The sequence below is a fragment of the Notothenia rossii genome (genome assembly GCF_949606895.1).
Source record: "Notothenia rossii genome assembly, chromosome: 10".
NCBI classification, from domain to species: Eukaryota; Metazoa; Chordata; class Actinopteri; order Perciformes; family Nototheniidae; genus Notothenia; species Notothenia rossii.
In genome coordinates, this window is record NC_136908.1 from 60,298,995 (window position 1) to 60,315,100 (window position 16,106).

Sequence of the window (16,106 nt, forward strand, 5' to 3'; positions counted from 1 at the left end):
TCTGATTGTATAGAAGTCTATGACAAAATGACCCTACTTCTTAATGGCTTTATAGCCTTATTAAACATTTTTTGGCAAGTTTAAGGTGCAAATGTTCAATACAGAATGATGTTCATTTTGATAATTATGGTTAAAGTGGACCTATCATGCTATATTTGAAACATATATTTTAGGGCCATACCTATATAAAACATGATCATGCATTTTAGCCATGCCTCATTTCGCTCTATTTGCTCTTTTCCAGCCCTGTTTTTGCATGGGCTGATTCTGCTTTTGTGGCAGACTACAGCGCCACCTACAGGCCTGGCATATGTACTACTACAGCGTCTCCAGCGCTTTCGAGCGGTCTCTCATTCCCCTGATAGGTGGATAAAAGACGTAGGCCTACAAAAGTGCATTTTGCATGATAGGTCCCCTTTAAGTAAATATTAAGTGTACTTATGACAGTATGTACACTTTCTACTGTGCAGAGAACAAAGATTATAAGAGAGTTGATGGTCAGGCAGATGGTGGATGTTTGTGTGTTTTTACCTGAGGAGTGAATGGCCTTGCTGCGTTTCTGCATTACCTCCATCTGCTGCTGCCTGCCGACAGGGCGGGGGTGGGAGGAGATGAATCACTTAAGGGTTAAATAGGTGATAAACGACCCACATAGCCTATGTCAAAAACATCAGAACAAAACGAAATAGTATAGTATGACAAAATGTCTGAGAAAAAAATACATAGTCCAAAATATTTATATAAAAACGTATGTCGAAATTGTAATTAATTGACTTGTTTAGTGTTCGGTTGTATACTTAATAACCCTTTAGTAACTTTTTCTGGCTTTATGGTGAAGACATCAATGATGACAACGTGTCAAGTTTCATTAAAATACCTTGAACAAAAGACAAAAAAATATGCTTTGAATGTACAATAAGATATGGATGCATGCATGGAAAGTGAGATGAATTCATGATGTGTTTAAGTGCTCCGGGCCCGAGGTATATTCCTTCACACATTTTAAATTTCACAAATGAAATAAAACACCAGGAGTCTCTGGGAGTTTCAGTGTCATTTTATTGTGAAAACATCGGACAAGATGAACCACTCTACACTTAACTCAGTGTACAGTCAATTATTCATGATTTCGGTTGAGTGCGCCTGAAAATAAACGGAGTAAAACAGTGAGAAGCCGTCGAGAACAAAAAGAGGAGATTCTTTAGGTGTGTTGCTATGGTTATCAGAAGAAAGAAATATGGGTACTGAGAATAAATAAATAAATAAGTGGCGTCCGTTTGAATTAGACTCTTGCCTACTTCAGAGGGACGATCACTCTAAAGGCAGAGTGGGTACAGCACACACACACTGTCAACACACACACACCGCCATTATCCAGCTACTACATTTGTAGTTACAGCACATGAGGCACTCGGACACACACACGGTGAGAAATGCTGATGACATGGTATAAATTCAGATACAGACACAGCTGATTTAGGACTCATTCCTCAAAAGGTCACACACACACGCACACACACACACACGATCTAAGGTCACTGAAGGAGGACGTAGACATATGAAACATGGATAGATTTTTACAAATACTGTACATTTGTGATAAAGCCTTCCTCCCACAGTAATTAAAGAAGATTATTTAAATGTATTCCACTGGGTACGCTCTTCACACTTTCCCTGCACACAGCGAAGACAGTAATGACAGAACGCCTCTTCAGTTACGCTGATAGCTCACTTTGTGGCGAGATGACGCCCCCATTCATCATCCTGTTTATCCAACATGGCAAAAATAGCCGTCAATGGGAACAACATGGAATTAAAATGTTGACTATATCACAGAGAAGTGGGGTAATTTTAAGTTTTGGGAACATCTTGTTGCGCACACTCCAGACATGGGACGATCAAAATATGCTTTCAAATATTTAAAAAGAACTTACAAATTTGGAAATGTCTTAACTTGTGTTCAGGTACAAAGTATTAAAAGGCATCACATATAGGACATATTTAATGTAGGCTATGTGCATTTTAACGCTTTGTGGTGAAAAACAAACAAATCAAAACTGTTAAATAAAGAAAAACAGAAATCATTAGAATTCTTCTGCATGAATAAAGAAAACATGAATACCTAAGGCTATTATCACAATTTATAATCACCATCACTTTATGGTAAGGGTATTTTCTCGGGATTCGTCCCATGTCTGGCACACACAGTTTTATGTTTCTGTTCAACTGGGGATTATTAGTGAGTTTAAAAGTAAGAGGAGGGTTGATCGATACCTTCTGACATTTGAAATATGAATTTTTGTTCAGTGAAGCTGGAATAAGCCTTTGCACTTTAGGGACAAATTAAAACAATTCCTCTTTTGTATCATATGTAATCCAGCAAACCCCAAATCTTAAATCAACTTTATAATGCAGTACAAATAAATGCTTGTATATGGAGGTCATGTGTTCACCCATTCACCCCCTCTTTTTCTCCTTATTATATTATTACAGCAGAGTGTTTAAAACAGCATAGCGATAGGCAGGACATTGAGTTTAAAATGAACATAAAGGAATGAATTGTGTGTGTGTGTGTGCGTGTGTGTGTGTGTGTGTGAGAGAGAGAGAGAGAGAGAGAGAGAGTGAGAGAGTGTGTGTTTGTGTGTAAGGAGGAAGGCCAAGGTGAAAATGACAGCTTAAAAACAACAGCAGAATGAAGGACATCATGTTTACACTGTACACAAAAAAAATGCATTTGAGCTGTAGATAAATAAATGAAACAAGAAGAGAAGGAGAAACAAAATAAAAACCCGGCTTCGTCCCTCTATGCTGATGAAAGGTTATATTATTGGTTAAATAGATGCTGAAATAGGTTTTGGTGTCAAAATAAAAACCTTTACAAACCTTTAGTTTGTACTCCAATGCCTACCATTTGAATACCACACAGTTAGCAGCCACGTAGCTTAGCTTAAAAACAGAAGAAAAAGGCGGGAAAATTCAATGTGCTCAACTATTTTTTTCCCATGAGCCTCTGCTGCACTTTGTGTTTAGTGCTAATCAATACATGTTAGCATGCTTACACCCTATGATGGTGACCACTCTTAGCATGTTAGCTGCTACACATCAGTATTTTTAACATGCTGCTAGCTGCTAGCGCGTAGCAAATTAGCATATTTCCCATGTTGTCAAACCACCCCTTCATTTGGTATTGATATTAACCGTTCATGACACTATTCTTTGTTGTATATCAAATGTTTTTGTCTGTATAAATAATAAATAAAAGTACACATCACATCCTTGAATAACCTCCCTCGGATATGTTAAGAAGCTTTAGTATTCCTGCAATTCAGTCCAACATTGGACATCGTCCGAAAGCAACATAATTATACCCGTTGTATATACACAGCTGTGAGTTAAGAATAGCCACAAAACAAATGTGGCTGTTTGTTTTTGTCCACCACTGACTCACTTTTTTATATGCAGTAGGCAATTTTTGGGTTTGGGGTGTAAGAGGAGAAAAAAGCGAGGCCTAAGAGGTCCTTTCTGTATCGTTTGTCTTCCTTTCTCGGGGCTAAATGAGCAGTTTAGGCTGAGGCTCAGTCAGTGTGTTAAAGTGCAGAGGTGTAACTGCTGAGTAAGATGCTGCGTGGCATCAACATCAGCAGGAGCGCTAATGTGAAAGCTGAATGTGTGTGTTTTTGTGGAAGCCGTGCTGAGAATACAGCCATTGTTTGTGCACGGCCAACGGTAGCTTTTCTCCTTTATTAGAGCCAGATGTCTGTGTGTGTGGGGGCAAAAAAAAACAAAGAAAGAAATAAGGCCCGTTCTCTCATTACACCCCCCTTACACCGGCATACATACACACTACAGCAATAATACAGTTACAAGGAAGGGTTTACAGCTAAAATGTGAAGAATAATGTGTCTATTAATCATGTACATTTTACCAGCTTCATTTTAAAGACAAGAAAAATGAAGAAGTTGACCCAGAATTGCAAAACTCAAGGTAAACTGTCCATTATTTTTACGTACTATAGACAGTTTAATGATTTAGGATTATGCAGAATGTATTTGCTGAACAATTGAAGGTCTTACAACTAAATGTTGATAACAGGATTCAACGCTCTTTAACTCATTACACCTTTAAATGTTAACACTGATGAAGATTATGTACTTAATATACATACAATCATAATCCTGGCTATTTACATAGTTTTTCTACTGCTATTCCTGCCTTTCGTGTACACTCAAAACTGAATATCTAAATTGATGTTATGCAGATGTAGGGACCTCTGATAAAAAATGTTTGATATTGCGCGGTGGATCGATGGTGTCTAGACTTCACTGGGCTTTAAAATAAGTAAAAATAAAACCAGACTAATTTTCTTTGATCCATTAGTAATACCTGCCGTCTTGTAATCCAGACATATGCAGTATAACAGCATCAGCAACATCTCTACTCGGAATCTGGTGAATCAAATCAATACCAGCAGGAATGATGGACAACACTATAAATAAAACTCAAGGAATTTCTCTTGTAAATAACCAGACTAACAGACTGCATGAGAAAATCGTATTTCTTGTTCAAACATGCTTTTTTTTGTTACCTTGAAGCTGGAGTGGTTTATAATTCACAACGAGGTTTGAATAAAATACTGTCTCTCGTTCCCTATCTCTATCTCTCTGCTGTACAATTCAGCGCGGGATAGAGAGTGCAGTTATTGACCTTGACATCGCTATCGTTAATTACATTACACTATGAGATACAGTCTCTGACTCTGAGATGGGGGCATTAGATTCTCGATATGTTTACAAAGTACAGCAGCGAGTCTCATGTCGTGGTCAAGGAGGATAGATTTATGAATTTGCTCAACTTCAAAGATGTGTCCTGAACACTGAGTGTGGATCTCTGAGGCTCTGGCAGGCATTTTGGCACCAAATGTTTGACAAGAGGAAATGGGAAAGAAGTCATAAATCTGATGATTTCAGACACAGAAGGACAAAGCCATGGAAATGCACCGTACACACCCTTCGAAAAATGGAAATGCTGCAATGTACCAATAATGTAATGAGGCAAGTAGTGAAGAAGAAGAAGAAAAAGAGAGAAGACATTTTAAGATCTAACATTTTCATCAGTCCAGGAAAAAAAAGCAATACAATCTTTCTCTCTTTAATAAGAAAAGCGAATTAAATAATATATTGTTATTGCTGCTCGCAGCAATGCTTCATAATACAATAAAATAACAATAAGCAAGAAGACAACAAGATATTCTTAATTTACTAAAAGACGTGTTTGCAGGGGCTTTGTGGAAGTGTCCGCTGATCAGGTGATGAGATGCCTTCTTTAACCCTTTCACTACCACACTCGTTTCAAGCTCTGCGCAAAGTCACTCAAAGTCACGTGAGAACATCCTGCACCTTTTCTAAACATGTCCTGTAGCTCAGAGTGTTAAGGATGTTTGGTGTTACAGGCAATGATTTATTAAGCGCTTCCTCTCTGTACATTTCAGTTTCCTCAGGGTCTTTAAGGTGTAACACAACAGGTGCTTCAACCGACTTCATAATGATACCGTGATGGTTTGATTGTTGTCTGAAGGCCGTGATGCTCCAGCTGTAGAGGGTCTTGGACGTGGAGTCATATATTACAGGGTGTCCTTGAGCCGGTGTCCCTCTGAGGTGTTTGAATCTAATGAGGGCAGGAGCGACTGGCATTGGAGCGAAGGACATGAATTGTGTTTTACAATTTGACGGAGTTTCTCTATTGATCGGGGGGACAGAGGGGAGACAAGCTTGGCTCCCACGATGCATTGGGGTCAGGGCGCGTGCGAGGCCACTGTTTTGCCTTGTAGAATCTGAAGCAGCCTAATTAGTCAGCAGTTTGTTTAAACATGTATCATGAGGAGAGTGCCTCTTTAGGTCCGTCCTCTGAGAGTACGAGACCCCTTTTAAAAACACCTTGAAGACCTGCTTCACCCACACATTTAAAGTCTTTGCATGCATTTGATCCATTTTGCCCACACTCACATCGAATCAGTTGACTGGACAATCCTCAAAGTTATGCCCAGACTAGCACGCATTACCTTTCTTTCTTTCTTTCTTTCTTTCAACACCTGTTTGTACGTCTATTTCAGACCCTGCAAGGTACGACAAGTTTTACAAAAAAATCAAGTTTGCCTCCACTCTTTTCGTTTGCCTCTCCTTAATCGAGGCATCAGTTCTCAGAGTCTCCGTCCTCCATTAGTCCATCCGCAGGTAGCTAGGTGTGGTGTAGTTGTACATGAGGAAGTCCAACTTGTAGAGCTGGTAGAGTTGGATCTGCTGCTGAGTGCTGATATTGCTGAAGAACTGTGCCGTCATGGCGTCCGTGGTGCGAGTGGATTTGGCGTAACTCGGGAAACGCAAGGAATCGCCGACACCCACAAGCCTTAGCACGTAGTTAGCATCTTCTTCCAGAGTGTCGTACTTCCCCACCATGTCGTAGTGGATGTGGCACGGGTGGCACAGCTGGTAGACCGTCTGCCAGTGCTCGTTCAGAGGGCCGTCGCGCTGAGTCGCCGGATCCACCAGGTACTCGGCAAACTCTTTGAACTTCACATCGGCACCGTTGACGAGGGCTTCCTGGGTCGCGTTCTTGCGGTAGCGCCGGATGATACGGGTGCCGAAACGCTTGTGAAAGGACGAGTTGTACTTGAGGGTGAACTTGTTGCGGTACGCGGAGACCAGCCTCTCGAAGGGCTCGCGGACGAAGAGGAACTTGAGGTAGTTCTTGAGGCGGTGGTTGATCTCGGAGATACTGTACTGGTTCAGCGTCTTCAGGTTGGAAGGGATGTGGGCTTCGTTGGACGGGATTTCCATCGGGTCGCTGTGAAAAAAGAGGAAAGTGAACATTGACTATGTGCCACCACATCTACATCTAACACTGTTGGGAAAATACTGAATGTCCTCTTCCAACATGAGAGTACACATGATAACAAAGGTATCCCAACTGTAGCTGTGAACATGACAGGATGTGTGATTACCTAGAAGAGCATCAGGACTGTTTGAGGCATATGATAGCTATGTGATTAACATGATGATTCAGCCTCTATGGAGAGAGACATATGACAAGCATGATCATTTCTGAGGTGGAGCTAATCTGAAGTAAACATTGAATACTGCTTTCTATTTCTCCATCTTGGGACTGTGGAACTCCCTCTCTTGGATATCAGCATGTGAAGGACACTGTTCAGGAACTAGCTGATGCTCTGTATGTGATGACTACTTCCATTCTGGAGAGGATCACAGATACATGGATCCTGAGATATTGAGAAAAACTCTGAATTTTGAGAAAATGTCAGCATTTTGAGATTTTTAGAAAGTCTGAATTTTTTAATTTTGAAAAAAAGTCTGAATTTTCAGATTTTCAGAAAAACACCGAATTTTTGAATTTTGAAAAAAAGTCTGAATTTTTGAGATTTTTAAAGAAAGTCATAATTTTTAAAGAAAAAGTCAGAATTTAGAGAAAAAGTCAGGATTTTTAGAGACAGTTATAATTTTTAGAGAAAGTAATAATTTTGAGAAAAAGTCATAATGTTTTGAAAAAGTAATAATTTTGAGAAAAAGACAGGATGTATGATTACCTACAAGACCCGGTACTCCTCCCTCTTGTGACTGTGTAACTCCCTCTCTTGTATATCAGCATGTGATAATGGATAATAAATACATGGATCCTGAGATTGAAGCTCAACCCGGTGACGAGTGATATTTTTCTAACAAACACAATATGTCCTTACAGTACAAAACAAAAGTGGTTCGTTCCACATTGGTAAACTATCTGGCTAAATATTTGTTTTGTGGAGGATAGCTCTGACAACCAAGGAATACTTTCTCCACACTTCTGGGCAGAGAAACAGGTCCCTCATGGTAAAAAGCAATAGATTTAAAATGTCCTTTGCTAATTGGAACAGTGCCATTAATGCCCTTCATTTGCACAGAACATTAACTTGACTGCACTGCTTAGCCGCTACTGATCGACCACAATGGTTTGATACTTGTATCCATGCTTTGGGAGTAATCGATTACATTAAACACGAGTGCGTAATCAGGATTAAAAAAAAACCGGTAACTGTATTCTCTTAGAGCAGGGGTTCCAAACTCAAATACACAGTCTCTTCTCCTTTTCGGTCAATGGTATGTTTACAGAGACATGTTTTGTTAACGATTATTATAAATTAAGATTTGCATACCATGAACGGAACAAAGATGAACTAAATTGAACTGACATCCTGTGCATTTTGCTTGTCAATCACAAAAGCAATATATTTATTGACATTTAGAAGAGAATGAACTTTCCAAGACCTTTAGACTTCCAGAAACTAGAGCAGGTGTCTAAACTACGGCCCGGGGGCCAAATGTGGCCCGCGGGACATTTTGAATCGGCCCTCAGCAGATTCAGAAATGTATAATGACTTAAGTAAAATAAGCTTCTGCTTGTCTGATATTGTACTTCTTAAATACATGTTCAAATATATCACATATCACGAAATACCTCTAGTGAGTGTATATTTTTCTGTACGTGGCCCTCGGAGAAAAAGGTTTGGACACCCCTGGTCTAGACTGATGCCCCACCTGTATTTTCCTCGTCCGGTGAGCACCATCATGACGCGTTTCCAGTTGGTACAGGCCACCTTGGGGACGTAGCAGTAGATGAGCTCGTGGTCCTCGTCCACCACGAGGTGTTTGAGGTCTGCGGGAGTCAGGACTCTTCGCTTACGGCTGGACGCGCTGTAGGCTCGACAGGAATCAACGACCTGGTCCCGCCGAGTCTGGTGAAGGACGGCGGCTCCAGACAACTCCGGCTGTTTAGGGAGATAGAGGAAAAGAAAGCGGGAGCATGTAAACAAAATGCTTTCAGTAAGTGTCTAGATTTGAGATATTAGTTGTGGCCTTAAAGCTTGTTACTACCAAACAAATCAGCTTGTTGGGCAGTTGACTAATACATCGGAAACAAGGGATTCTGGTTGGTGTTGTCAAAGTTATCCAGGTTTGGGGTGACCTGTCTTGCCCAGGGACACAACGACATGCTGAGTGCAGAGGGGTTTGAACCTGTGACCCCCTGGTCCCAACACCAAGGCTCTATCCACTGCGCCACACCCTATCCGATAATGATCCAATGCAGAGGCAATAATGTAATATAATACATTATTTTATATATTTATATCGTCTTAAAGTTACAACCGGCCCTTTGAGTGCAACCATAATGCTAATGTGGCCCGCGATGAAATTGAGTTTGACACCCCTGATATACACACTATCAAATATACAGAATACATTTACATACTCGCTAATATACCAAAGGGTATAAAGGGACAGAAACTTAGTGTAGTATGTGTATAATTCAAAATGATTGCTTGTTGGGTAGTCGGCAAATAAATCTAAAAATAGGGATTTAGGTTGGTGTTGGCATAATTATTAAAGTTTGTGCAAGCAATAAAACGTTATGCTCAAGAAATGCTTTAATGAACTGAAGAAATATGCAGTGGGTTGCATGGAATATATTTTTTAAATATATATATTATATCAAAGGGTAATGTTTTACTTCCAGATACATCCAAGAATATATAAAAAATTGTTGTCTTTCTTGCAATGTTGTTTTCTTTTTGCTATAACACCTGTCTTTTCCACAAGTTACTGTTATAACTTTTATTTTATTCGTGGAGCGGACATCTCACTGCGCCAACAGAGCACTCTAAAACGAATGAAAGTGAACTAAAGCAGAGAGGGGGTGATAAAGAGAGTCATTAATCTCAGCATTTATGATCACACTCATCTCTTTTTGACTTTACCCGAGTCGCTCCACAGACTGTGATGGAGATGAGTCCAAAGGTACGGGGGGGAGATAAGGGAGAATATTACAGATATTAAACGTTCAATATGAGCAAATCCAGTCAGTCATTATTCATCTGTGATGCTTGTGATGAAGAGGAGGAGGCTGGGGAGGAATTTAAAAGCGTCTGAGAGCAGGAATGTTTTCTTACGCCTCTTGATTATTATTCCTCTGGGTGTGAATCCCGCTTCAGGGCAGTTCCCCCCGGATTCCTCGCTAAATATAAATTGATGGTACTGTGATCTCCATCTACCGCGCGTTCCCAGTCACAACAAGTGTGGCCTTTCACTTCTCCAACCTGTCGCGACGTCCTGAAATAACTCCAACCGAGCGCTGGACACGAAGACAGCTTCACGTTTATGTGAACGTCTCTTTGAAGTCACTCTTCAAACAAAGTGGGCAATTCATCATCTGCACAGCCACGACTTGTTGCAAGAACACGGGGGGAAGTCAATCTTCTGCACATTTTTCGTCTGACGGAAACAGAACAAAGCAGTCATTAAGAGGTGATGTAGGAAATGCATGACTTGTTACTTCTAAATGAGCTGCTTTAGATAGTCATGTGGTGATGCTGGTCACAAACTTCGAGTAAAAATCAATCGTGTGATTTTAGGAGGAAGAGTTTTCCCACTGGGAATTCACATTTTGAGAATAATCAACAAAGCCATCAGGGTTATTTCCTGAAACCTTTACTTGTGTTTAAAATAAATAAGAACATGCCACACTTAACCCAGAGTTTCAGCTTCATCAAAGTGACGCGCCCAAAATATGTTTTTTTTTTCATTCCTGTGCAAAACGGGTAACTTTTGTATGACCTGATCCCATTACAGGGTATATGCAGGAATCCTGAAGTCAAATGGAAGACCTTTTTTAAGACCCTTTCCATGCATTTTAAGACCTAATCGCCGCTTGGAGTTTTAACCGGTTACATTGGCGACACACTTTACCTCACATTGACTATATACAGTATTTATTGTCCTTCCTCCTTATCTTCCAACCATTTGGACGCAGACTTGCATTTCCAGCGATGTTGATTAAAAACCGGCGTAAACGGAGCTTCGCGCGCTATCAAGCAGTGAGCGTGCGATGTCCTGTTCAGATTACTTCAAATCCAACGGGATGCCATAAATAAACTACACAGAATCACACTACACACCTACGCAATGATTACATTCAGGCAGACTGTAGAATACAACCTCTTTGGACCATTTATATACTGATTGAAAACAAGCTACAAAATGTGATACCTTGGGAAATGCCGTTTAATACTTTTTAATAGCGTTCAGTTTTGCTAAATTGATTTGTCAACTTGTAATACTTTTTAAGACCCCGCCGACACCCCCTGCATTACTAGATAAATAACTCCCTGCATATATGGATTTTGCCTCCAACAGAATACCCTGTGCACATTAAAATGTCAATCTTGTTCCCACAACATCATAACAACCCGTGCCCCTGATCTCCGCACTGCACGAAAACATGTGTGCGTCAGGGAAATATCCTTTCCCCACCAAAATACAACTCATGTACACATGTGGATCTTGCCCTCAGCACAGGATGATTTCTGCACGACATATCTTGCTTGAATAATTTATAATCTTAGCACAGCGGGATGTCAACTTGTGTGCACGCTATGTATGAATCTGGCAACAAAAAAAACGTGGATCTTGTTTGCATCAGATTGTGCTCAAAATGTAATATCTTAATTCCTCATGATAGTAAATGATGACACAGTTTAATATCCTGTCTTTTATCCAAAGCGACTTACATACTCAATACTGTGGACAATCCCCACAGGAGTAGTTTGGGGTGAAGTGTCTCAGGGACACAACGACATGGAGCGGGGTTTGAACCTCCGAACACCAACACACTACGCCACACGCCTCCCTCCCAAATCAATACATACCTATTTTCCCCTCGTCTGTTTTTTTCCGCCTTTCCCTGTCATGTGAATTCCCTGAAATGAATTGCGAGGGAATTTTAAATTGACACGGCATGATGGGTTTTGAACATCTGTGCTCTCTTTGTGCGCCCTCTCTTTATTCATTCTCACGCCAACACATCAAAACCCAACAAGGCGTTTCAGCGGAGAAGAGGAAGCGCTTTGTTGATGACAATCTCTCTCCTTTATCCTCTCTCTCACACAATGAACGTTGCAGTGAACGTCGCAGCCGTCCGTCCCAAAGGAGGACAAACACTGTCATTAGCATGGGAGAAAGAGAAAGAAACAAGCGGGGGAATCTTGTCATCTCTTCCTCCGCCTCACTGTTCTTGCTCCTTATCTTTCACAGGATTACTTTCGGCTGTTTCATCTCCTATCCGAGCGTCTCAGTCAACTCTCTCGTCCATGAAAGGGTGAGGAGATGAGAGGAGAAAGAGGAGGAGATAAGTGGATTCAGTCTGAGAGGGACTCACTCAGACCTCTGGCCATGTCAAGCCTTTCCCGTGGGAGAGCAGACACCATCACTTGCACATTACCCCTTTAATCTATAAAAGCAGCTTCAAATAAAACAGTGCATGTTCAATTTAGTTTGAACCCAGTTATTTAACTATTTAGCTGGATTATAGTGATATAATATATTATACTGTTGTTACAAAAAGGGTCAATGAAAAAACTAGGAATTAAATAAGATGGCTAGAGTCACAAAAAATGTATCCTTAAAGGTGTGGTATGTAATTTTGGAGAAACCAGCTCGAGTGCGCAAGAATTTGAAAATACACAACCGGAAAAAATCTGCCACTTCCTTCCAGAGCCCCTCCTCCAACACACACGAACGCGCACATGACCAATGAGGGCACGAGATAAGTTTGTACACAGATGGAAGGCTGACAGGCAGGTAGGCCATCCAGTTACTTTAGCCGGGCCGGTTCGTGCTTTTTACAGTACTACGGCTTCTACAGGTGATATTTATTTAATGGATTTTTTTGTCAAAGCACTTCAGATATTCATTGCTATCGGGATGTTAAGAGCATTCCATGGAATATAACAAAAAGTTTATCTCGAGCCGGTTTCTCAAACTTACCTACCCCACCTTTAAGTGTTTTTATTAACAGCCAAAACGCTGAAAGAACACATTAGACGCGTTCACACCAAGTACTTTTCCCACAATGGTTCCTGAGAACTGCGATTTAGTTGCGTTCACACCAAAAAGTCCCAGGAACTAAATTAGTTCTAGAGAACCTTTTTTACCCCCTTTTCAGTCCCTGCTAGAGAGCAGGGACTTTCGTGGGAGAAAATGGTTCCTGTGTCTGATTGGCTGGGCGGAATGCAAACCACGCCCTGTCAAACTCCCAAAAACTTTTGTGAAGCCGCCATTTTATTATCCTCGCATTGCATTATTAGCATTAGCATTAGCCCAGCGCAGAAACGCAGAGAGACTAACGTATAGCAACACAAAATAAATGGGAGCGGTGGAGATGAGGAGGTGTCGGTGTTCTGGCCGTTTACTCGGAAGCCTTCAGTAGAAGCTGCTGGGAGTCCCAGCGGCTTCATTTGCCTAATCCTCCCCCAGGAACTAATTTCCGGTGTGAACGCGATCTGTACTTAGTTCTCAGGAACCTTTGTGGGAAAAGTACTTGGTGTGAACGCGCCTAAAGTAACAAGGATCTACAGTCCAAAATAGAAAGAAAAACAGACCTCAATATACAGTATGTACAGGTCGAAGAAATATCACTGGTACCTCTCTGCTCTACAGCCACAGTCAGACTAACCCCAAAACACTTGTGGCCAGAGGTTTATATATGTTAAGCCCCTCCCCATAGGACAATCAACTATGTATACCCTTAATTACTGTTATTCTTATCATCTTCAAACGTATTTGTGGGGGAAACTTCTGTGTAGCAATGCAGGAGGAGTCACCGACTCAAAAGGAGACACGGGGAGAGCTGGAGCTTTGATATCAAACACTGATGGTTTATTTAGGAGTTTCGGCCGGAGAATTCACAAAACAAGTCCAAGAGCCAGAGGTTCTGACTTCACAGTAGAGTTGCCACGTCAATTCTGAATAACTCTACCCCAGACCCATGTATTTAGCTAGTTCAGAGAGAATAATCAACATGCTGCATAACAAGAAAGAATGATAACACCTCTCAGCTGACGCCAACATGCAGGAACAGGGAGACAGAACACTGAGAGCACAGATGCCAAGGTTAAAGGTGCCTGTGCTCAGTCAGGACAGAATGAACTGATAAACTGGGTCACAGTTATGGGCCTTGGAAAATATTTCCCCAACAGTATTCAAAATGTAGTTCAAACTAATTAAACACAATAAATCAAATAGGTCAACATATTCTACATTTCTGAACACAGAAGCCTTAAACAATAACACTTTTACACTTGGAAGTAAATGGTCACCCGTGCCCATGCACTAACTATGCTCCAATTGAGAACAGGTGTTTCCACTGATTGAGCCTCTACTTAGCGCTGCAGTTTTCTGTTGCTCTGCTTGGACTTCACGAGAGGGTAAGCACAGCATCGTTATGTATGACTTCAAATAAAGCTTTCTTGAACAAATAATGACTTGGGTTTTATTTGACCAATGTCCAGCAAAGTTATGAATGTGTTTCCATAGTGTGCCTTTTACCAGGCCCCTATGCCAACTGTGATGAAGCCGTCCCCTTCACAACTGTATATTAGATAAGAAGTGTGAAGTGGCTCATTCTGGGTTTTCTGAAACCACATGGAGGTGAGGGTGTCCGACACACATTTCCAAAAAGCATGCAGAGAGATGTTCTTAGTTTAGCCTCGAAAATATGATTTGTTAAACAGTAAACTCCGGACTAAACTTGCCAGATAAAACCGATTCCTCCAAAATCCGAAAACTGCTATTGTGACCAGGCAATCTTCAAAATAAAGGGACTAAATAATGCGCTAAATACTTAAAATAAAGTGCCACATAATGTGATCCACTGTAGAATAATGCGTCCAATAATGTGGACAGAAAACTGTATGCCCTTCTAACATCTAACACAACTTTCTCTTCGATTTAAAGCCTCTCCAATCACCAATTTGTGCCACCCATCCATCTTCTCCCGCTTATCCGTGCTCGGGTCGCGAGGTAGCAGTTCCAGCAGAGAGCCCCAAACTTTCTTTTCCCTGGCCACATCAACCAGCTCTGACTGGGGGATCCCAAGGCGCTCCCAGGCCAGCGAAGAGATATAATCCCTCCACCTGGTCCTAGGTCTACCCCTTGGTCTCTTCCCAGCTGGACGTGCCTGGAACACCTCCCTAGGGAGGCGCCCAGGTGGCATCCTAACTAGGTGCACGAACCACCTCAACTGGCTCCTTTCGACGCGAAGGAGGAGCGGTTCAACTCTGAGTCACTCCCGGAGAAAACCGGAGAAAACCCATCTCGGCCGCTTGTACCCGCGATCTCGTTCTTTCGGTCATGACCCATCCTTCATGACCATAGGTGAGGGTAGGAACGAAAATGGCGCGGTAGACAGAGAGCTTTGCCTTCTGGCTCAGCTCTCTTTTCGTCACAACGGTGCGGTAAAGCGACTGCAGTACCGCTCCCGCTGCACCAACCCGTTATCAAAACATAATTAGATAAATATTAGATAACATAGATATCGTGAAAGTTCTGGAAAAAATATGTAATTAGTAACTCAAATATATCTGTTCGATAATAATTTAACGATGTTTCCCTTTCTGTTAGCAACTGCATTTATTGTCTCTTTTGAATCCTTGTCCATTAAAGGAAAGGGCATGCTTCTATCTCACCATAGACATCATTATCACTGTCGTATGCATAAAAGCAAAGCCTCTGAAGCCCATTGTACATTCACCACAGCGCTCTTTGCCTGTCGTTGCACATTTGTTGTTGAAACGTGTGACAAAGTGATGATGACGGGAACGCAGAGATTGTGTCTCCATATTTCAACTGTTCATTTCCTCGCCAAGGCTGCTTGACTCTCACTGAAAAGTTGTTATGAGTTTGAAATATGATCTGAGAATAACCCCCGACATGCAACAGCGGTAATGAAAAGCTTTGTGAAGATATGCTGATGTCTGCAAGGAAAGGAGATGGAAGAGGAAGGGGGGTTACACACGGACGAAGAGTAAGGAAATAAGGTACAGGTTATTAAGTAGGCTGGCTCTACACACAACCAAGGGTCTCAAAATTCACTTTTTCACAGCATTTTAGGTCATCTAATGGTTGCAAATAAAGAAAAACATGTGAACTCAAGTGGGTCCCGTATAACTACTGCAATGCTACTTCAAAAATGTATTATTTAAGATCATACATGATGCATATCCCTAA

At 41.3% G+C, this 16,106-nt stretch overlaps 1 protein-coding gene across 2 annotated transcripts in view; it reads right to left on the reverse strand.

Annotated features, from left to right (window-relative positions):
- Nucleotides 1-1,041: 1,041 nt before the first annotated feature.
- The window catches only part of chst11 (carbohydrate (chondroitin 4) sulfotransferase 11), a 98,313-nt gene continuing 83,248 nt past the window's right edge, over nucleotides 1,042-16,106 (reverse strand). For both annotated transcript variants that reach the window (XM_079653698.1, XM_079653697.1), the window contains exons 3-4: nucleotides 8,586-8,815; nucleotides 1,042-6,840 (exon numbers count right to left, since the gene is read on the reverse strand). In XM_079653698.1, the coding sequence (XP_079509824.1) occupies nucleotides 6,216-6,840; nucleotides 8,586-8,815 (855 nt within the window). In that variant the 3' untranslated portion in view covers nucleotides 1,042-6,215. The remainder of the gene's footprint in view (nucleotides 6,841-8,585; nucleotides 8,816-16,106) is intronic.